Source organism: Zosterops lateralis (assembly GCF_965231275.1).
Source record: "Zosterops lateralis genome assembly, chromosome: 1".
NCBI lineage: Eukaryota > Metazoa > Chordata > Aves > Passeriformes > Zosteropidae > Zosterops > Zosterops lateralis.
In genome coordinates, this window is record NC_139762.1 from 83,579,946 (window position 1) to 83,602,469 (window position 22,524).

General features: G+C 36.4%; 1 protein-coding gene across 10 annotated transcripts in view; it reads right to left on the minus strand.

The window, feature by feature from the left end:
* The window catches only part of COBL (cordon-bleu WH2 repeat protein), a 187,977-nt gene that overhangs the window by 62,896 nt on the left and 102,557 nt on the right, over positions 1-22,524 (minus strand). For all 10 annotated transcript variants that reach the window (XM_083864579.1, XM_083864581.1, XM_083864580.1 and 7 more), the window contains one exon: positions 12,007-12,201. In XM_083864579.1, coding sequence (XP_083720705.1) covers positions 12,007-12,201 — 195 coding nt within the window. The remainder of the gene's footprint in view (positions 1-12,006; positions 12,202-22,524) is intronic.

The following is a 22,524-nucleotide window of genomic DNA, read 5'->3' on the forward strand; positions in this document are numbered from 1 at the left end:
ACTGCACTTCTGAGAGGCTGTATCTTCTCGCTACAGAAAAAACCACAAAAACCTCTACTGAAATTCTGAATTAACATCCTAGTTCCTACTGGCCAAGCTTCAGGAAAAAATATTGCCAATAGTAGTTAATTGCTTCTTGACTGAGAAAGCTTAGACTCCTTTTAAATAATTCATCACACTGTGACACCTTACTTTATTTAAAATTACAGGGAAAAAAAAAGAAAGAAAAAGAAGGACAAAAAAGCAGCTGGAAAATAATCTGGCCACCTAAAAGAGTTGCCTAAAGTTATTAAAGTACTTTTTGTCACTTTTTTTTTTTTTTTTTTTTTTTTTTTTAATGAGACACATGCTGTTAGTTAATAAATGTGCAGCAACATGAAGTTGAGCATTAGGAGTAATAAAGAGGATGGGTAGCAGTTTGGACTGAAACAACAGAATTTCTTCAGAAGTACAGAGAAGAGAATTCTGTAATACAGTATTAAAATACAACATACCCTTAACCGATGTTGAGAAAGTAGTCACTACACTGCATGTATCACTTAAGCTGTAGTTTTAATAACTACTTTAAAAGAATTAATGTGTTTAAGTGCGCATACACTGGAATTAATTTTTGGAGCTGTTTCTATCATAAAAAGAAGAACAAATTACTCCCTTTCTCTAGCAGCTTTTTTTAGCCTTCCTAAATTTCATGCTTTATATGACAGCAAGATAAGCCTTCAGCCATCATTGCACTTTACTCTTTTCTTTTAATTTGGGCCTGCATCATTTATCCAAACCAAAGTGCAGCTGTTAGCTAAATTAGGCATCCAAACTGCACAGCAAACATTATCTGATGTGCTGTCAGCTGGCTTCATGTTTGCCATCTGATTATTGTTTTGTAAGACATGAACAAGACTGGGTATTTCTCATTCAGATAACTGAATGTCATGTTTAAAGCTCTTTAAAAAATGAACAAAACACCTTAAAAGTGGAAAATAATTGTTGAGTTTTAATTTCTTAGTAATTTACTATGGCATATAGCATTTTAAAGACCACAAATCTGCTTTACTACTCCCTCTTGTTTCTACTAATTGGTTCTGCACACCTTGCTAATGGTCTCTACAACAGGATAGCACTAGCCAGGTTCAGCTTCAGTGGAAATATGAACTATACAAAACTTTTCAGGTTTATGATTGGTTACAGAGACTATTGTTTCTATGAAACTTAATGTATGTCATCACAATTTTTTTTCTGTGAAGGAGAACAGTTTGTACATGGCTTTTTCAACAAGGCCATTAAGTGAAAGTCATTAAGAAAAGCTCCACCCTTATATACTCTTAAAAAGATATTGCCTGGTCCTTCAAGCCAAAGTGGATAGATGGAACACCCAAAGAGATTGACTTTCTATCTCCTGAAAGGTAGAAATATCATAATTTTCTGAGTAAAACAGTAGTCCCATGACTGCACAAGACAGAAGTGTCTCAATGGTTCCCTTCTCAGAGGACCTGCAACCTAGAGAATATATCTGGCATGCACCTGGATCTGATACTGATTTGAAATGCAAAGAGATCACATCTTTCATTCTGCTTTTTATTTCAGCAGTGAAAGGCACATGTCCTGTACAGTCCACTGGATATCACCTATACAGCTCCCAGCAACCTGTAATAAGAGCTGTATATCAGTATTTGAGATGCAGCCCAAGGGGCCTGCAAATATGACCCTCAGAGTCCAGTGGGGCTCCTTGATACTGCAGTTACACTACCAAGTCATAAAATGCATACCAGGCAAGTTGCTTTAGGGTTCATAGTGCAAAATTCTTATTGGTCCTATGATTTACTGGCAAAACTTCCAGCTTCATTCTGCAAATGCAGTTTTGCACTTAGGAGCACAAAACAAAGAGACTGATGACTGGGAATAGCAATCAGAGGCAGCTGTTTCTCATTTTAATGAGAAACATGTTTTTCTGGTCATCAAATTACCATGATAAGAAGACCTAGTGAAGTCATTGTGAATGCTGCCAGTGACTTTTCTGGAGTGATATCAGATCATATGAGATAATTATTTGGGTAGGACTCTCTTCAGTAGTCTCCAAAAATAGCTGCATGTGTTAGATCAAAGGTTCTGCTCAGGCTTCTTTATTAGACTGTGGCAGGTACCTACAGGACAGCAAAAGAGGAGGAAAGGTATGTTCAATACTACCTTCTCCCAAATACTTTTGTGGCCACCAACCATCTCCATTTTAGGGACTTCCTGGTGTGATTTATCTTTAATGGATTTGTCATCCTTGCAGCATTTGTTCAGGCTCCTCTTAAGCCCATATAAACTTTTAATGTCCATGTAACAACCTTGGTGACCAATTCAATGAAGACCTACATGCTTTGACTTGGGGAGTTTTCCTGCTTCCTATTAGCTCCAAATGCTCCTGTAATGGCTCACTGAAAAGTCAAATCCATATCCATAGTCTTCAGTCACTTTTTCAAGATGAAGAATCATGGTTTACTTAAGTTGCACCATTGACACTGTACTAAACTACTCCACAGCTTTGATCACCCTTAATGTTCTTCCATGAGTCTCATCCTATTCTGTAATATTCTTCTGAAATAGTACTGTAAATACTGTTATAGCATTGAAGATGGCATACAAAAGCTCACAATGTAGTGGTGTAATAAAACTATTATCTTTTTACCCATTTTTCATCTCCTAAAATGCTCTGAATCTGATTTACTTTTTTGATTGCTATTGAACTTTGAGATGACTTTTTTCAAATAAAGATTTCTTCTGATTCGAAGATCTTCCTAATCAGTTACTGCCAGCTGAGACATCAGTATCTTACAAGGTCTTAGGGAAAATTCGGAATGGCCTTTTCTCATGTATAACACTTCACTCTTCCCCACACTGAATTTAACCACTTTCATCCGCAAGTGCTCCCAGCACTAAGTCCCATAAGGTCTTTCAGCTGTTGCTCTTCAAACTCAGCTTTGGCCCTTGATATCCGGATAACTCAAGTAGGAGCAACAGAATTTTTCACTTTACTGTTTCTTTTTCAGGTCACTTCTTAATATGATCAACATGGATGGTCAAATACTACAAGGCTGCTCCTGCATTTCACCACTAGATGAGCAGACCATTTAGTCCTAACTTGCAATCTCTCTTTTCTTTTCTTTAGTGTCTGTTATTTAAGAGTAAGATGACCTTATTTATTATGGAACCGAGACTTAGTTTCCTTCTGAAATTCTTGATGAGGGAACTTGGAAGCTTTGTGGAAACCCAGACAGACTGTATCAACCAGATCATACCCATCTGTTTGCTGAATGCATCAAGAGCACTGTAAGGGAGTTCTTTTACTAAAGCTACATTTACCCTATTTGCTATCTTTACAAAGATGCCAACTGGTTAAATTCTCTATTATATTTCTAGTAATTTTTCCAGTATATAAACCACCTAAGGAGGCCTGGTCATTTTTATTTATTTATTTCTCTTACACTTTCCAAACAGCAATTATATCTTTCACCTATTTTCTCTGAATTTCCTCATGGAAACTCAGAATGTGGCATTGGCAGCATTTAGCAGTATTATTCAGTAATTTTTTTTCTCTATTTCTTTGCTCCACCTATAGAAAGAGTCTTACTACAGACACAGTTATTTTATACAATCTTTCCTGTTTTAGAGAGCAGTGCAGTCTCTGGCACATCATCTTGAGAATTCTTTGCACAGCTGCTGCTCAGACAAAGGAGCTACAGCTTGCTCCTTAGACAAAGAACTGAAGAGCACTCCTTATCTCTGTTACTGGACAAGCTTGATGGTCATTATCTGTCTGTGCCAGCAACCTTAACCTGTGAAAAAAGTAAAGCTAAGTTTAACTGTTTTACCATCCCAGACTAACAGGCAACTCTCTGGTCAAAGAGTAAGACAAAATAAATTATTTCTATATGGTTCTATGGACAGAGGAAAAAGACCCCGTGATACCTGTAAACTCTCAACATCTATAGAAATGCATAAATGAAATAAATTAGCCTCTAATTAAAATGGCAGGCAGAATGACTGGAAGAAAAGCACACAAAAAAAAGCTCCCAAAATAATAGATACTAAAAGCCTAATGGAAAATTTTTGTAATTACCATGCAGTATTTACAGCCTAGTACATCCAAAATAAGCAATTGCTACATGAATTTGATGTGAAAAACAGAAACAAATAAAACAAATATAATCTCCATTCTTAATTGGTTTATCAAAAATTATTTATCTGTATCAACAGAGAGAGCTCACACAGATATTCTTTGACATTATCAAAGTATTGCCCCATGCCAATGGTCCTAAGATGTCCTCAGCCTCTTAATTTGGCATCATAAAGCAGTAAAATGTGCACTCCAGCACCCAATATCCAAACTCTCATACAAAAAAACTAGCTTCCTTCTTTAAGGCTTATGTAACTTGGGCATTTGAACAGTGTTCCAGAGAAAGAGCATCTTTAATAAAGATTCAATATCCCTGCCCTGATCACAAAAATGCTTTTGAGAGATATCACATACTGCCTGAGAATTCTAACAAGTCTGCCACAAAGATTGGAAAATGATCACAGCTAACACTCCTGACATCCTCAGTTAATGAACAAAGGCAAAGACACTTCTAAAAATAACGTGCAGTATTCACATTTCAGGCCTCTGTGCACAAAAAGAAAATCTAAATCAGAACAATTGAAAAAGCATATAAACCCAGTCATTAATTAACTTTAAATCAACATTTGAAACAAATTAAAAAGTCAGTCAAGTGTTCTCCCTCCTTCTTCTGAATAAATCCTGCTTTCATGTCCTCAGGGAACTTATGAAAACCTGAGAAGTGACCTAGAAGATGCAGTAGGTTGCAGAAATAAAAGACATATTTTGAAAGACAGCTTTTTCCTACAGCAAAATCTGATTCATTGCATCCTTCCTCAGAATCTGAAAAAATGTATCTGTTATTCTCAAAGGAGTCTCCTGGATGCTCCAGAGAAAAAAAAACCAAAAACAAAAAAACCCAACACAAAGCAAAATGAAAATACATTCACAGAACACTTAAGGGAGAAAGGAAATGTGTCATAAGAAAAAGGTTGAGAAGACCTCACCCAGAAGACCTTTCAGTCAAGAGAAACCTCCCTTCCTCTCTAAAAGATGATAAAAAAAGCATGCATTCATATCTTGTTGACTTTTAGTAGACATTTCTGGTTTAGGTGTAACCTATGAAAGGGAAATAAGTGATCTGAAACCGTCCACCCTTTTGTTGGATTCTGAGCTTCTTATTAAAACAGAATACATCTGTCACATGTCCCCCATGAACTGCCCATTATCTTGCACCTTATACAGAAATAGTGAAATAAAGTTCAAGGTAGAAGGGAAGAAAATACCTATAGCATAAATGTATCCCGCTGCAGTACAGAAAACAAACCCCTCCTTCAAGTATGACTGCAATACTTTCTAAAAAAAAAGATGATCTACCAGCCAGGTAAATCTAAACTAATTTGAAATTTTTCCTCTTGAGACATAGACTCTGATCAGTATGAAATTTAGAAAAAAATAAATTACAGCAGATGCACAAAAGTAGAAGAAAATGAAGCTGGTATGAGTACTGTGTTTCTAGAGGTGATGGTAATTAAGTAGGTTTTAGACAACTGGCTACAATAAATCTCAGTTCTGTAAGAAGCTGTGCTAAGTGTTCTCATTCAGCTGTGATTCTGTCCCTCAACTTCCCACAACTGCAGAGCCTGTCAGTATCATGCTTCTCTTACAAAATGATGATTGTCATAGTCCAGGAAAATTTCTGAGGAAAAAAGGCTGTCATCCACACAAATACAGGTTCTTCCTAAAGACTTGGCTGTTTCTCAGAGGGAAAGCCAGCTGCAGGAGTATTATTATTTGAAACATGAGATTTATTAGAAATACCCAGGGACAAAGCAGATTCAAGGCTCACAGGGAATACAGAGAGTTCTACTGGTGACACCCGTACTGACACAGATGTATATGGCAAGAACTTACTCTACATTGTTCCATGGGATGTATGTTCATGGCTTTAAGGCTTAATTCACAGCCACAGGGAATTATGTCATTTTTAAAACCTGAGGAGAACAGCAACAGTGTGATTTCATATCAATCAAGATTATCCTTGCAGCCAGCTAACCACAAATCCATGACATTAGATTATAAAGAAGCAAGGTGGATGAGTGGATATCACTTTGTGCAAACATGCATGAAAGATAACTGCAAAAAACCCTGCTGTGCTGGGGGGACATTAGTGGAAGAACTGCTTGCTTTGCTCAGATTTTTGTATTAACAACCTCAATTTAAACTCCTTTGGCGACAGAAGGTGGCACACTGAAAAATAATATGATATTAAAATCACAGTGGCCAGATACTGAGTTGCTGAGCAACCAAACGTAGCTTCTGACATCTTAAAAGTTCAGAAAACATCAAGCTCCAAAATCAGCTTCCTAATTATGGACAGCTGAGCTAACCATTTCTAAAAATCTTGGCCACTGTTTTAAAATACATCTTACTTTTAAGGAAGATTATGAGTCACAGTTCCAAGTAACTTCCAAGTCCATACCTGTAGCATACACACATACACATGGGAAATTTAAGAACTGAAAATTCAGGGACTGTTTCTAAAAATTTGGATGAGTCTACAGTTTAATAACAATTTGAAAAAAATAGTATATCAATTATGATTTCAACATTAGTCATACATCTCCTTTACTGCCTCTCCTTTATTTTTACTGCTTGAAGATTATTCTGTGGTTCTTGCTGGCAAAATGAATTCCAGGTATGTTTTCACTTTATGCTGTGCTCATTTGCAGTGTCATTTCAAGTGTTTCAGGGTTGCCTATAGATGGGTACAAATTCAACAGCTTCCAGAAAGGACACTTCACTGGAGTATTTTTCCTCCTTGCTAATATGCTCAACCAAACAGGGAGGACCTAAGGTTTAAATCCCTGGGGTATTCTACTTATATTGGTTTACATATAAAAGAATAGTAAACAGTACTGTAACACAAATTTTGCTGTGAGAAAGGCAACCCTATCAAAAGCCTGAAAATGCTGCTAAATGGGCAGGATGCCTAACCCATAGTCCTACCACCTCTGCAGCACTCCTGTCAATGACTGCCAGCAGAACCATCACTCTTTCAAGTGCAATGTGCACCGGCACCATACATAGCAGGAGGCTGCTGGGAGGGGAAGGGAAGGGAAGGGAAGGGAAGGGAAGGGAAGGGAAGGGAAGGGAAGGGAAGGGAAGGGAAGGGAAGGGAAGGGAAGGGAAGGGAAGGGAAGGGAAGGGAAGGGAAGGGAAGGGAAGGGAAGGGAAGGGAAGGGAAGGGAAGGGAAGGGAAGGGAAGGGAAGGGAAGGGAAGGGAAGGGAAGGGAAGGGAAGGGAAGGGAAGGGAAGGGAAGGGAAGGGAAGGGAAGGGAAGGGAAGGGAAGGGAAGGGAAGGGAAGGACCATCTATGCAGTGTTCAGTATAAGAGATCATCAACTAGGACGACAAAGACATATCAATTACTGAAAATATCTTCTACATAAGCAAGACATTTGGAAAATTTTAGTGTATCTTATTTTATCCAGGAAAGATATGAAAATCTCATTAACATTTGTTCACATTATTATGATTTTTTTTTAAGCCAAACTTCTCATTTAGGCATAGAATTGGTTTAGTTTAATTATGGACAATGGGAAAGAAAACTGCCAGAAATGATGAGAGTAACCTATGGGGCTTTTTTGGCTCTCTTGCCTTTTTTTTCAGGTGAGTAAGACTCTTCAATGAATAAATTATAATTGGTGAGAAAATATCAGCTTTGATCAAACACTGGGTGCAAGTACTCTGCTGTAAAAATATGGTTTTGACCAATAATTCAGAGTAAACAACTGTCATCAGCAACCCAACTTTGAGATCTAAGTGGAGAAGAGGAATGTAAGAAGCAGGGCAAAACTCCACAGTATGCTATATACATAAGTTTGTCTATAGCAACATACAGGAGACTACATAAACATGTAAATAAACCTAAAAGTTGTGTTGGTTTATAATACAACCTTCTAATAGTGTGAGGCCAGTTCTTCACCTGCACTAAAAACATCAATACATTTTTTTATTTAAGCCCGCTGCCTGGCCATATAGCAACTAAAATAAAGTCTGTGACACAAATGGTAGAATACTGTATCTGATATATCATTCTATTGTTCTATTAGTACAGGAATTTGACTGGCTAGTAAAAAAATCCCTGATGCCTCCTGTTACATTTACAGTGCGTCTGTTCTGAAAACGGTAGCAGCTGAAATAACACACAGCTCTTTTATCACAGTCTACAAGCTGCATTTCTGACATTTGAAGTTGATACCAGAGCTTTTATATTCATGAAAGCACTGAAGAGTCCTCATCTAACTCTATGCTGTCTCCAAAAAACTCCATGAACTTCTTCTAAATAAACCATTGCATTTTATAGAAAAAGCTCTTGAAGAAAAGCCCAAGGTCAACTTTATCATATTCCTCACTCCAGTTTCTGTATTTCCCCATACATGTTAAAAACAAAAAAGTAATTATTCCCATGAACTATTGTGCCAGCGCACAATACTCTTTACTTCCTAGAGACTCAAATAACTCAATTTCACAGTTCTTTCAGGTTCTTCCAAAAGGATATTTTTTCCAAGAAAAACATACTTCTTTTACACATTTCTTTTAGGGAGAGAGCACTGAATAAGGCCCTAAGGAGATGCACGTAATTTTGTCAGATTTCATGTGTGGCTTTCCTCTGTGTACTCTGTCTACAATGCCACACTCATACAGGTCTTCTATTTTGCCAATACAGTGCAGGCTTTTCTGGGGTTGGGGGGGGTGTGCAGAAATTCTTCTAGCACATCTTCTGTAGTGCCGTGACAGACAATTGAGACTGCACAGGGTGTTCAATTTTAAGTCAACCCTACATTGTTCTGCTCTCCACTTTGGACTGTGTGGGCTCTGTGTTGCAACTTAAGAAAGGAGAGGACCTCCTTGCTTTGTAAGCATCAAATCTCCTGGATTTTTTCCTGGAATTGTTATATACCCTAGCCTTTTGATGATTATTTTTTCAAGTGACTTCTCATTATTTTAAATAGCATTATATGGAAGATGTTTAAGATCAACAGGGGTTAAATCTCCAGAGAAGAAATCTGTAGACTCCTTTCTTTGGCTCTGCATTTCTTTGGAACCTGCTTAGTGCATGTTTAGCACACTCTGAACAGCCATGAATATTTTCTAGGGTAGATGTAAAACAGTTTCAGAGGGAACACTACCTTTAAATAGATACGGGAAACTAACATTGTTGCACTAAAAAGTAAATAAAGTTACTGCAGGGGCCTTATCCACAAGTAGATAGATTATCCTAAACCCTATAGGAATAAAATCTGTAAGACTGTAAAATTATATTGCAATAAGTCACACATGCAGAAAAGTGAGTGGAGGAAATCTAAATGTACAGCATAAACTAAAACACCCCAGTCTTCATACACATGGAAATTTCTGTTTTGGACCACTAGGGAGGGAGATGAGATATGTATCACCCTAAAGAATCATTTATGCCTGGAACATAACAATGAGTTAAAAATAACAGGCTGACAGGGTTGGAAAGTTACAGGTGTTCATAACAGCTACAGGACTTGATTTCCTACACAGTTGTATGGAACTACACAGCTAGAAAAGAAAAAACCTTCTGAAACTTCAGAATACCACCTTTTCATTTTCTATTAGTGTGCTAACTTCACTGGAAATAAACATGTTCCCCTTTTGCAGGATCTTCCTGTTAGTAACAGTTGCACATAAATAAAGCTTTCTAAACAAACATCTTATCTTTTTATGGAAGGAAGTCCATTAATAAGGAATTGACGTCCTTCCTTGAAAAAAAAGATCAGTGCTAATTCTTTCCCATAAACTAAAGAAATAAACTTACACCCTGAGATTTTTTACTCTATTTTCACAGCAAACTGGCTAGTCTGCACGTACATATAATGGAACTATTTGGGTTTTCTTATAAGCAATATCTCCATTGCTACTTTGCCCCATAATACTGAATAATTAATTCCTTTCCTCAGTTTTTGATTGCTTCATGGAGCTTTATTTCAATTCTACTCTATTCCTGATAAAAGTACATGGCAGACTTTGAGCAACATTCAGCCTAGGAGCTTCAGAGGCACACCATAACTTTCTAGCATTTTGATCTATGCCATCATTTCCAGAAAGATGTCCTTTACTCAACAAATGCAGCCAAATATACTCTAGCACCTCTACTGTCATCTTCATTCACTTTGAAACACAGGACATTTCTTTTGCCCAAAATGAACTTTGTTATGGAAAATCCTCTGACACAACCTTCATCTGCTTCCTTTCTTCAACATTACTTTTCCTTCAGACTAAGAGAATTTAAAGTTTTGATGCTGTACTGTATACTAATTGCAAAAAATAAAATACAGACTTTTCTACCAATGGCTTCAGAAACCCAGCATTTTAACCTATTTGCAACAATGCTGAAAATGGAAATGTAAGTATGCTTAAGGAGAATTTAGATTTGCAGTGTTATTGTACATCACAATTTAGAATCTCAATGCCATACTGCAGGGAGGTCAGCCAAAGAGAATGGCAGAATAATATAGTCTGTGATTACCATACTTGTATAAACTTAGGAGTTTTAATTCCATAGTACTTTTGTATGAAAAGATCTATTTACCTTAAACATATTAGCTTTGGGGGACACAAGAAACTTCATAAAAATATTTACATAGGAATTTCAAAAGGAAATTTTAAGGGAAGAAGTGCATAAGTGTTGCTGGAAAAATGGTCTTCTTTCTCTTCAGCTGTGTCTATAAATGAATGCTATTTCAAAGGCATCTATTCCAATTTTGAAAGGTGAAACACTATTCTGTTCCAGCAATCACACTTAGATAACCTAAGAATGGGAAATTAAAAATCTGCAATCCTTTATCAAGAGTGTGCATCAACTTTTCTTACAGAATGCTTCACTTGAGAAGGTGTTTAACATTTGTCTTAATGCAGATAAATAAGAGAGTGACAGGGAGTGAGACTGAGCACCAGGTTCATCCCCCTCTTCCTGTGTAATGAACCCAAGGATCCCTTTCTGACTCCATTTTGCACTAGGACAGTTTTCTTTCTGAAGATCAGTCTGCTGTAGAGGTGACAAAACCTAAGCAGGTAAGAGTCAGTCCACACTACACAAGCTTTGGTGATACTGGTTCCTTGCATCCTCCTTTGGCATCCATATATAACTTTACATGCTGATTTCTACAGTTTACATTTAGACCATAATATTATTAGTTACTGGTGGAACCAGAAGACTTCATGTGCTTGTGTAGGTTTAGTAACACACACCTGAGTTTCATTATAAAAGCAAGAGCTATTTCCTCTTCCCTCAGCTCTATTCTTTTCAAAGGCCTGAGAAAGGTTTTCCCTCATTTCTGTTTAATTCTCAATAATGTACTGCAGAACAGTGACCTTTTATAAAAGCAAAACCAGAGCACTGCTTTAAAAGGTCACATGGCACAACTTAGAAAACAGAGCAGATATTCTGCTATCCCATGGCAGCATTGGAAACAGGGACACAGGTGATAGCCTGACAAGTATCAGGACAAAACAGTACGCTGAAGGTTTTTGTCTCCCCTTAGAACTTTCACCCGTTTTCCAGGACTGCCCTGGTCAGTAAGGATGCCTCATTCAATTTCCAGCTTTTATGCCTTATTTTTTCTTTACGCTCCTTCTCTTAGCATATTGCTTCACAAAACTTTTCTGATTTAGAATGATTCTTGACAGGGCAGAAAGCTTGGGGCAGTCTCAACGGAGCTCAGTAAATGTGCACAAAAAACTAAGACTTTTGGTAATTTTATCTTGTAAGAGATGGAGTTTTGGTCAGCTGTAGCTAATGGGTAACCAAAACACCTGTGAATGGCTTTAGGACTGCTGAATGAATGGATGGTACCCAGCACACCAGACCAGACAAGGAGCCCATCCAGTGGTGTCACTGTTACCTGTGCTGGTGTCCTCTCCTGTCCCCGCACCTCTGCGTTGGGCAATACCGGTGTTGCAACTGGCGGAGGAGGAGCTCTGCGCTTTTTCACTTCTGGGTTTGCTGTCATTCCAGAGATGTTACCAAGGGACAGTGATGAACCCAGGCTATTGGAACGAGAATTCACCGAAGGAGAATTTGGTGCTGTGGAAAAACCCTGTAAATGGATTAACATCTTGGATTAACATCACTCCTTGAAAACAATGGGAAAGAAAGAAGAAAAACAAGACACATCTGGTTACCGTTTAAACAATGATATGAATAATCATGTATGTTCCTCTGCCAAACCTGCTGAATTGCAAACTCTAACTTTTGGAAACTTCCAAAGGTCAACTGGAACAAAGCTTACAGGCAGTATTAATAAGACAGGAGGCACGATAAGCACCTACTGCGGTTTAACAGTAGTATATTGATGGGAACACTGCTGCTGCTTGCTATTTAAAATATAAAGTTCACATCAAGACACATAATTACAGTTATCCAAATGCATTTGCGGTTGCATTTAAATTACAAGTGTTACACATTTCTGGAAGCAAGATTTAGTCTTAAACGAGAGTACTGCATTAATAAAATGCTGTCAGTGTCTCAGCCTTGTCTATTTTGTTATCAATCTGCCTGATTTACCTGAGTCTTCTCCATGGATTTACATAAGAGAAATTCTGCTACCTACAAACTATTTCCAATTTAGATGCACAGTCAAGCATAATCACTTACAACTTACAGAAAACAACCATTTAACTTGGTGAAAAGAAGTCCTACTGACAGGCATCACTCTGGATTCTAACAAGTCCAGATTAAAGGAGAAACAGAAAACTACTTCAGTAATTCCTCACTGTTAAAAATTACTTTAGTTCTCATTGAAAACTTAAAATCAACAGAAAAAGTTTAATGGATTTCAGAATCGTAATACATTTTTATATTAATATACAAACAGAAACATATGCAGTCACATAGTAGCAAATCTACAAATATGAAAGATTAAAACTAGGATTCCTTGAAAATGTGCATTTTAACTTTAGTTTTTACTCTTAAATTCAACGCTTCTTTTTTTACTCTGATACTTCTTTTTTTATGCTAATAAAAATCTTGCAAAAACTTTTCCCTCAAAATCTGAGTCACCTTCTCCTTTTTTTAATTAAGAGAACCTTCCATATTAAATTGAAGATTTTACTTCTTAATTAAGTTATTTGACTGTAACTTCTTCCCAGAAATATCTTCTGTGGAATCACCACCGATACCACTTCACCATGACCTGGAGCTGAATAGCTCTTCTGGAAACATAGGCTGATGAGCATGGTTGATAATGCTGTTCTTATCACAACAGAACATGCTACCACAATTGCAAAACTCTCCCATCGAGGACATAAAGCTCTCTGGTGGAATTTTGTCCAAGACCACAGAATACATACTGGCAGGAAACTTAAAGGTCACCCCAAATGCCATTACTTAAAAAAAATAAAGAAAAAAAAAAAATTCTTTCCATAAGTGCCAAATGCAAGCTCAGGTAAAAGTTAAAAACACAGAGCAGGAAGTGTAGAAACGCAATTAATTTAGTTTTAGGACTATTGAGGAAGCACTGATAAAACATAAAGAGCTGAAAAATAGAGCAATGCAAATATATATATAATACAGACTTCTATACTGCCTGATAAAGTTAAACATTCTGTAGATTCCTATGAAAGCAACTGAGATGCAAACGGATTTGTGCTTTGTCCCGCATTTACTGTGAGTGTGATACCAATTACTGACCTAGATGCTTTTGTTAACTTTTACATTGCACACTGCACAAGCACACTTCATCTTGGAATAATCTATTTAGCACAAGTGGAGTATGATACCAGTCTTCTCTGACTGAAAGCAGTGTTTGGTGCATCTTTCTCATCACCAATTTCTCTGAACTGAATGGCATCAATAGGATCTTTAACCTTCCAGGGAATGAAGAAAAAAGCTTGAAGTAGAGGTGTTGTTTAAAAGATTAGGTATAATCTTATAGAGAAATAGTCTTGTCTTGGCCCTGTATCTTAGACAGTGAAAAAAATAATGATCTCATCTATAAGCTAAAAGTTTTAAGTCATTATCAGTGCATACTGTACAAGGTCTTACCAAATAAGGTTTGTTTACTCCTACAGAAATGATGGGTTCATAGAGTGAAATACAAAGTAGTTTCCTCTTTCCACACATTTAGAAAACAACTGAACAAAACAATTTCAAAGTGGATTCTGCAGGTATGCTTTGACTCTATTAATTCTTTAGCCTTCTAGATAAAAGGGTGGAGAAATTTTAGACAAAGATGTATGAAAATAATAAAAAAACCCCCAAGACCTCCCTCCTAGCACTACAAATACAGAGTACTGGTAAGATTATAGGCCATAACCAGTTTAAAATGAATATTCAATTTTATCTCAAGATCTTGTGGCTAAAGAACTATCAGAATCCTTTTCCAAGCTACAGGTCATTGGGAAGGAATACAGTGGTGAACAACTAAACAGTTTAAAGCCGGTTTGTTCTGTTTTTAAGCTTGGATTTCCTAAGAGAAAATACGGGGGGAAAAAGGTAATACTTCCATGATCCTATAAGCAGTTTTTATTAAAAAGACTTGAATGACAGAAAAAAACTCCAACTTTGCAAATTCATCTATGTTTTCTTTTCCAAATCCAACCTCTGTATCAAGCCCATTATTCCCTTACTGACCATTTCAAGAATGCTCATGTAAATATATTTGCCCTAAAACAAAAACTCGCCAGAGCTTCCATAAGAACAGAATGAGGACAGTTTTGAACTAGTTTTGAAAGCCCTCTCATGCAGCAAGCAGAGCTTTGCCTAACTGGAGGCAGACCTTCAAATTCTCTCGTGTGTGTAGTCATTTTCATTAGCTTTAAGAGGGGAAAAAAAACCAACCCTGGACACAAAACACTGACACAACTGAATTTGGCATGACTTGTCTTTTGTTGTAAAATGAATACAGAGAGACAACACCTAACCCAACTTTTATATTTTATGGTGAGTTTCATGCAATGCAGTTTCTTTCCAAATCACGGGATTTTGGAGGTTTGTTTTTCAGGCAGTTTAGCAAGGCAACGATTAAGAGCATACAAAATTAATCAAGCAAAATTGCAGGGACATGATATCTACATGCCAAATACGCCAACCATCTCTTATTTCTTGTTTTTCTAATTTTGTTATCAAAGAACCGATTGAATTACTCAAATTACAGCAGTGTAAGTGAGGAAAGCCAAGCTCAGGAACTGAAGCCAATGTTGCTGGATAAAAAAAGTTGGCCCTTATCCTCCGTTTCATTTGACAAACAGGTTAGCATGAATACTCTGCTGAGAATCCAAATCAGTTCATAGAATCCATGTGTTCCATAAGGAAAAAAAAATTAAAAAGGAAAAAAGAAAAAAAAAAAGAAAAATCAATTCATAAAAAAATTCATGGAAACTATTAATATAAAGAGCTTTCAAAAATGTTTCTCAACTTGCAAAATCACAGTCTTTGTTAAGCCACTAGTGCTCAAGAACTTTGCTACCAGTTCAAACAGCAATTAACTAATTAACAGCAAACTAGCAAGAAAAATAAACAAATTTCGTTTGGGGTTGTTTTTTTCCCCCTGAATTAAAGCAAATCCAATACAAAACCAGATAGACCAGTATAGGTCAACAGTCAGGTTAGACACTAGCTGAGTATAAGTTTGGACTAAGTACTGAAGCACAACCATGGATTAAAGTCCATTTCAATTCCAGTAGATATTGGAAGGAGGCAAGAAACAACTGCCATACCAACCTATGGTGCCATCACATATCATCATTCCATGTTAAACTTGCCAGCTAGTTTTTTTTACTCTCATTTAACTTCTGAAATCCAAGGAACTTCCTGGTTTTTTTTCCTAATGTACCAGGTGTTTTCTTTGGGGCTCAGCAATTTGATTTTAAGATTTTTCTTCTAATTGAAATTTAGCTATCAAAGACATTTTTGAAGGGCAAATAGGGACTGCTAAAAACACAGAAGTATGAAGGCTAAGAGTAACTTGGTGAGGTATGCATACCACTCTCATTTTCAGAAGACACCAAGCAGTCAGATTTCTACAATGCTTCTAAAGTCCCATAGCCTGCTGAACTCAACACAAGATGGATCAAGAGCCCAAAGCAGAGGCCAGTCTCTGTTCCAAGGTCATCAACTTAGAATGCAATTGTAAAATACCTTTTTTAAACTACCTCCTTTTCAAGAATAAACAGAAGTTCTGGTATCTTAAGAATACTTTGAAAATTTAAAAAATTTAAAGTTACATATTTTATATAAATAAAGGTGAGAGTAATCTAATAAAAATATAACTGTATGCTGTGAGAATCCCGCTTTACAAAACCAGATGTGTATAAAAATGGAAATCAGATTACGATTGTTTTTAAAAGATGTCCCTTATATAAAACTTTTTTTTACCCAAAGCCCTGTTATTAGCATTTCCTTGACTTTCTGGTGACACTTGGTGGCATTTAAAGGTCAGCAAGGAAGAGGCTACAGATTGCCTGTGAGAGTGATTTGACTTCCCGTTCCCTGTTCACACCGGTCAATAAAAATTTTTCAAAATGTCAAGTTCTTTTCTTGAGAGGTTGCTACAGACAAGCCTTTCTTCCGCAGCTCTTTGCCAAAACTCACATAATTTGAGCTCCCAGTCTTGTTATGCAACTTCCTTCTCAGAAGTTTTTAAATCAGAAGTAATCAATTCAGCTGTTTTTAAGCACTGAAAGTACCAGATATAAGGGCTTTATTTTTTCAAAATAGAGACAAAAAATAAAAGTTTCATAAAGGATATAATTTTTATTTTTGCAAGTGCACTATAGGTAAATACGAAAGGTAAGATTTATAGTGGGCAAACAAATCCATCTATTCAGTGACAGCAAGAATATTTGCGCCTGTTAGACATTTGAACTCCATTAATGCAAACTCTTATTGAATAGCTGAATGATACCACAACTGATTACAATTGGCCATATAAAATTCCAGACAAGGTTCTGTCAGACCTACTGCACGAAGTGAACTTAGAGGCTGCTTTCCCTGACATGACACTGATATTACTTAGACTAAATCTGCACTAAAATTGACAACACAAAAACTGAATTAATCAAAGCTCCTGGTTCAAAACTAAAGCCTTATACTGCAGTCATGAGATTGCTGGGAGACACAGTTTAAAAAACCCAACAAAACAAAACAAAAAACTTGTGACTACTCAGATTTTCCTTTCTAACCAGCCACAGTGAATACAGTTTATTTTTTTGTACTCCCTGAAGCACTTGTGCTGACAGTCTGCAGTCAGAAGGAAAAAAAAGTTAACCTTTTCCTGTTCTAAACTGAAAAAAATAATAATAAAAATTTAATGCAATTTACTTTATGCTGCTTTATTATCTTGCTGTATTTTGCTGTTAGTGGAAAATTATCTAGTCACATATCACAATAATATAAAGAGAAGCAACTATTTTATTCCCACAACAGTGATTTACACACTGTACTTTATGCTGTACTGTGTTGATTTTATATGCCTGGCAAGTAGGCTCTCAAGTTCTTAATGTAAAAGTTTTGAGTTATACTTTGAAGTCTGTACAACTAGTGCTACCTTACACTTGTATGAGTCTATCAGAGCATCTAGATAGCAGTTCCAGATCTTGTGGTCAGGGTCCATTTAGTAGACACCAGAACTTACACAGCCAGAACCAAAGATGTCTGAGAACATTCTGTCTCCTGTGCCCCTGCCAGCTCTTCCTCAATGTGACTGACCACATTCCTCTTGTTTTAGTACAGAGTTTTTCAATCACAAATCCTAGCAGTTCCAGATGCAAGGCAGTCACCTCCCATGCAAAATCATCCATTTTATCTCCTAGTGCTAAAGTGACCAATAGCCCAATCTGTCACTGCAGAGGTTGCTAAAATTTTCCTATGAGACTGGTCCACACCATCTGCAGTTGTGCTGTTTTTCTTCTTAATTGTCTTTATCATTATTTTTTTCCTTGTACCTTAACCATAACTTCCTCTCCTAGAAGCTTATCTGATTACTTTTCATCTTCACTTAGGTAAGCTCATGTGATAGAAAGTTCACAGCTAAGAGTCCAGCCTTGGTTTCCTGCTCCAAATGATTTATGTTTACTTTGCAACTCCTGTGACGTCCAACTCCTTTTCCAGCAGAAAAGCTGAAAGAACAACCACTCAAGGAAAGGAACTAGAAAAATGGAAGCCTCCACAAAAAAGGTTTTCCTAAACACATCAAGGGGCTTAGATTCACTGTGAATATCTCAGTAGAGAATAAGTATGGGTATTAACTCTGGTCCCTTCCACTACACTGAGGACAACAAGGGTGCAAAACCAGAGGGAACTTCCAAGAACCTTCTTTAGTTTTTGTTATACTTCTTGTGCCTCATATATATAAAAGAAATCAAGCAATATTTAAAACTCATTTTCCATTTGAAAATCACATGGACACTGCATGAATATGGCAAAAACCCACAAGTAAGAACCCACAGGTAAGCTGCTTACTTTTTTTTGATGAACTGTCAAATGTTATATTTTGAAGTTTAAGAAAATGAACACTTTACTCAAATCATTACAAGGCTAGAAAATATGGATTGGGAATACATGAATTCCACCTAAACACAAACATGTTTGTAAACTCTTGCAAATATAAAGAAACAGATGCAGTATCACCCACTACTACCACCTCCCTCTGTATTCTCCAGTCTGAGATCACAAATTTAATCTGACTTCTCCAAAACTAAAGGAAGTACTACAGCACATATAAAGCAGTAGAACACAAGTCTAGGAATTCATGTATGTATGTTGCATGATTAATGTATATTAATCATGCAACTCAGAGGCTGTCAAGTCAGTTATATTTTTTTCAAGATTTTATGACAGATCAATGCTTTGAGAATTGAAGCTTTTAAATAACTTCTTTTGATTTAAAATTAATTGTATTTCCTCCAAATAAATTCTGTTTCCTGTTTTATTTTTCAGATTTTCTCAAGTCAGGATACCTGACATGCTTAATAAAACCTTTGTCTATTATTGCTACCCATAATTCATTCATATCAGTTTGAAGAAGTCAATCAGTAGCAAGAGAAATGGACACAATAATTTTTCCATTGCAGCAATAGATGCAGAAAACGGAAGACGAGCTAACTTGATTTACATTTTTACCTTTGTATCACATCTTCTGCAAGTGACAGTGTGTTCCAAACAAATTCATATTTTTTTAAAAAAGTAGCATCCCAACAGAATTAACAAAAAATAATCTTTCTTAGCAGAAGAGGGTAGCCATGTCTCAACAACTCATAAGCTGGGAGCAGAATGCTGCCTGGTACTAATGGGAAGACCCAATTGTACAGATTGGTGTTTGGAAGGCACACACATATAAATCCTTTGTGTCGTCTTCCATCAGTCTGGACACTGAACTCATTGCTGTAACCAGCAAGCTCGTATCCTGTGGACCTTGTGAATCACACCTGAGGAACTTGTTAAAAAGAAGAGAAACATAATTTCTTTGATTCAGAGCTGTTAGCATTGACAACTCACTCTCAGCTGGATGTAGTGAGAAACACTTGCTACAAATCTTCATAATGCATAATTGTTTAAATTTCTGTCACTGTATGTTCTGTGAAGGCGTAAAAAATTATTTTGCTAAAATCTGACGATATTTATCCACAAATGAAAGAAACTTAGGCTGCTAAACAAATTATTCTGAACAAATGTGATCAGCAAAGCAAGGAATGGTATGTTCAAGACAGCAAATCTCAGCTCAACATCACATAAACTGACATATTTTACACTTAACATTCCACTATTCTCCAGATTCTGCATTTACAAAAATACAGCTAAAGATTATGAGACACCAAATTATTGAGAGAGACTTTAACATTGGTATAAATCCAATGACATCCATGAAACAGCAACAGGCTTCAGCATGTGTCCATTATAGGTATCTTTGTAAGAGGATTTCCTAAAACCAGCATGTGCTTTAAAAAAAGAGAAATGTGTCTGGTCCCTTAAAATGCTCCTTTATAGTGCCATACATGTTACAGAGAAAACATGGACATATATGCTCGAGCTTCCAAAACATGCCAACCTCCTTTCTGCCTTTATGGTGCTCTGCAGCAGAGACTCAGGCTGACTGACAGCACACAAATCATGTAGGTTCTTTTTTAACTTTCTGGATGCGAGATGTACTTTAAAAAACCCTAAAATGCAAATACTTTTGAATTTGTTTTGTGTACCTAAACCCTGGTGAGAAAAAAACATCAGTAACAGCACAGAAAACATTTTGGGATCAAATGTTCCTATGCTCCTTGGCAGTTTAAAGGAAACACTGCTACCCATCACTCAGGTGGGAGGTAGGGAGTGCAGGCTGCAGGCACAGTCTGAAGTGAATTCCAAAAATCAAGCTGAACTGAGGGTGACAGTCTGGGATGCCACCAGATGCTTAGGGTAAGGTTTGTTTGCATTCCATACAAGTGTAAAATTATTTATCTTGACTTTCAGAAGTGTGTGGACAACTTATTGTCTCATTTGATAGAATGTTCTCTCTTTTTCTTTTCCTTCTTTCGTTTAATATCATTTTGGGAAAACACCAGAATCAATTTACATCTAAAATGCACCCTCTCGGGGCTGATTTACATCTTTCTGGCTAGACTGCTAAAAACTTATCTTCCACAAGTCCAACACTTTTTGCCACAATGCACTGTCACAATATGTCAGCCTATAAAAAAACTATCATATTTTGAAAATAGGTTTTTCATAACTGTCAAAAATACCAGTATGTAAAGCCACTATGGGAAGAAATAATAATTTCAAAAGATTCCCAGAAAGAAATATGCAATAAAAGACAGAGAGTCAGCAAATTCAGCTACTCACATAACTTTTTTTTTTTTTTTTTTTTTTGATAGCTACGTGCTTGTAATGAGAGATGTGCAGGGAATTATAAAAGAATTGGTGAATCATAAAAGGAAATAAGAAAAAATGTGGAAAACATTACAAGTCTCTGGGTATTTGTCCAAGTGGAATAAAAGCAGACATGAAAGAAATAGGAAAGAACACATGAAGTGAGGATGGGAACAAAAACAGTAATTGTGGCAAAAAATGAAGTGAACATTTCATGAAATTTGACCAGAAAGTAAGTCCTTAAAGAAATTCAGAGATGAAAGTCTGTAAAGGGGAGTAGCATAGCAAAAAGCAGAAGAGTTCAGTGAATGTGTTGATAAGAGTTATAAGTTATATCCTGGGGAAGGAACAATGAACTAAGGAGGCTGTGCAGGACAGAAATCATATTTTGTAAGAAAACTCCATGACTGTCCATATATTGGCCAGAAAGATGTTCATGTTCATTTGTCATGAAGGCAGTGGGGGAAAAGTCAAATGAACAGAACGCAAACCAGGAAAGGTTTAGTACTGAAAGAGAAGGGGATATTTATTTATTTATTTGTGAATGTGTGATAAATATTTCTTTGGTAGGGATTTAATGCACAGTAACACATGCAAATGAGGCAGAATGGAAGAAAATAAAATATAAACATTTGCAAACCTACGAAGAAAGGTCCAAAAGCCAATGACAGACTCCAATAGAAAAACACATTTTAAAAGAACCTGAAGAAAGAATTACTGAGGAAAATTCACATGAACTCCAAAATTCAATTCAATCCCAGTATAGAAAGAAGATAGGAAAATATTAAGCCGGAAGGAAAACAGGGAAGAACATTAGAAAAGAGACTATTTACACTTTGTCTTGGAAGGGCATTAGCAGATAGAGTGAGAGCAGTCTTGGAAGACTGAGGATGGAAAAAGCCACATTTTTGTAAGCTTGAAAAAGTTGGTTTCTCCTTTCACTTATACTTTTGCACTACATGAAAATAGATTAGCTGAATCCAATAGTGTTAAACAACCAAGCCAAAAATCAAAATCTGTCTTCACTAATGTTCTGGCAACAGACTTCAGGAAAAAAGGAGTTCAAAAGGTCAAAGACTGACAACAGAAAAAAAAGACATTTTTCCACTGGTGTTTAGCATTCATCAATCATAAATAATTACAAAATGGATCAGAAGTCTTGAGCAAAATGAATTCATCATTGCAATATGAATTGATTTTCTCTAGAATTATTAATTCTTTTAAATCAATCAGCCAATGTTTTTAGTTCATGGAAGATAGGAGTTGTTCCATCTGTAATATATGTCCTCCTGAAATTCAAAATATTTTAAAAACTATTGCAAAAGAAGTTTTTCTCCAAAAATTCATTTAATATATAGAAAATATTAAACCATTAGAGTAGATCATCTTCAATATATTTTCATTGTAGATATGCCAATTTATACTGGAGAAGGAGACGGAAATTTTACATAGAACATACAATTTTAAAAATACCTGCTTTAATGTCTGCATAGTCAATTTTTATGGTGACCAGAATTATGAATGGAATAGTTCCTGGCATGAGGTTTTTGGGTGTGTATTTGTT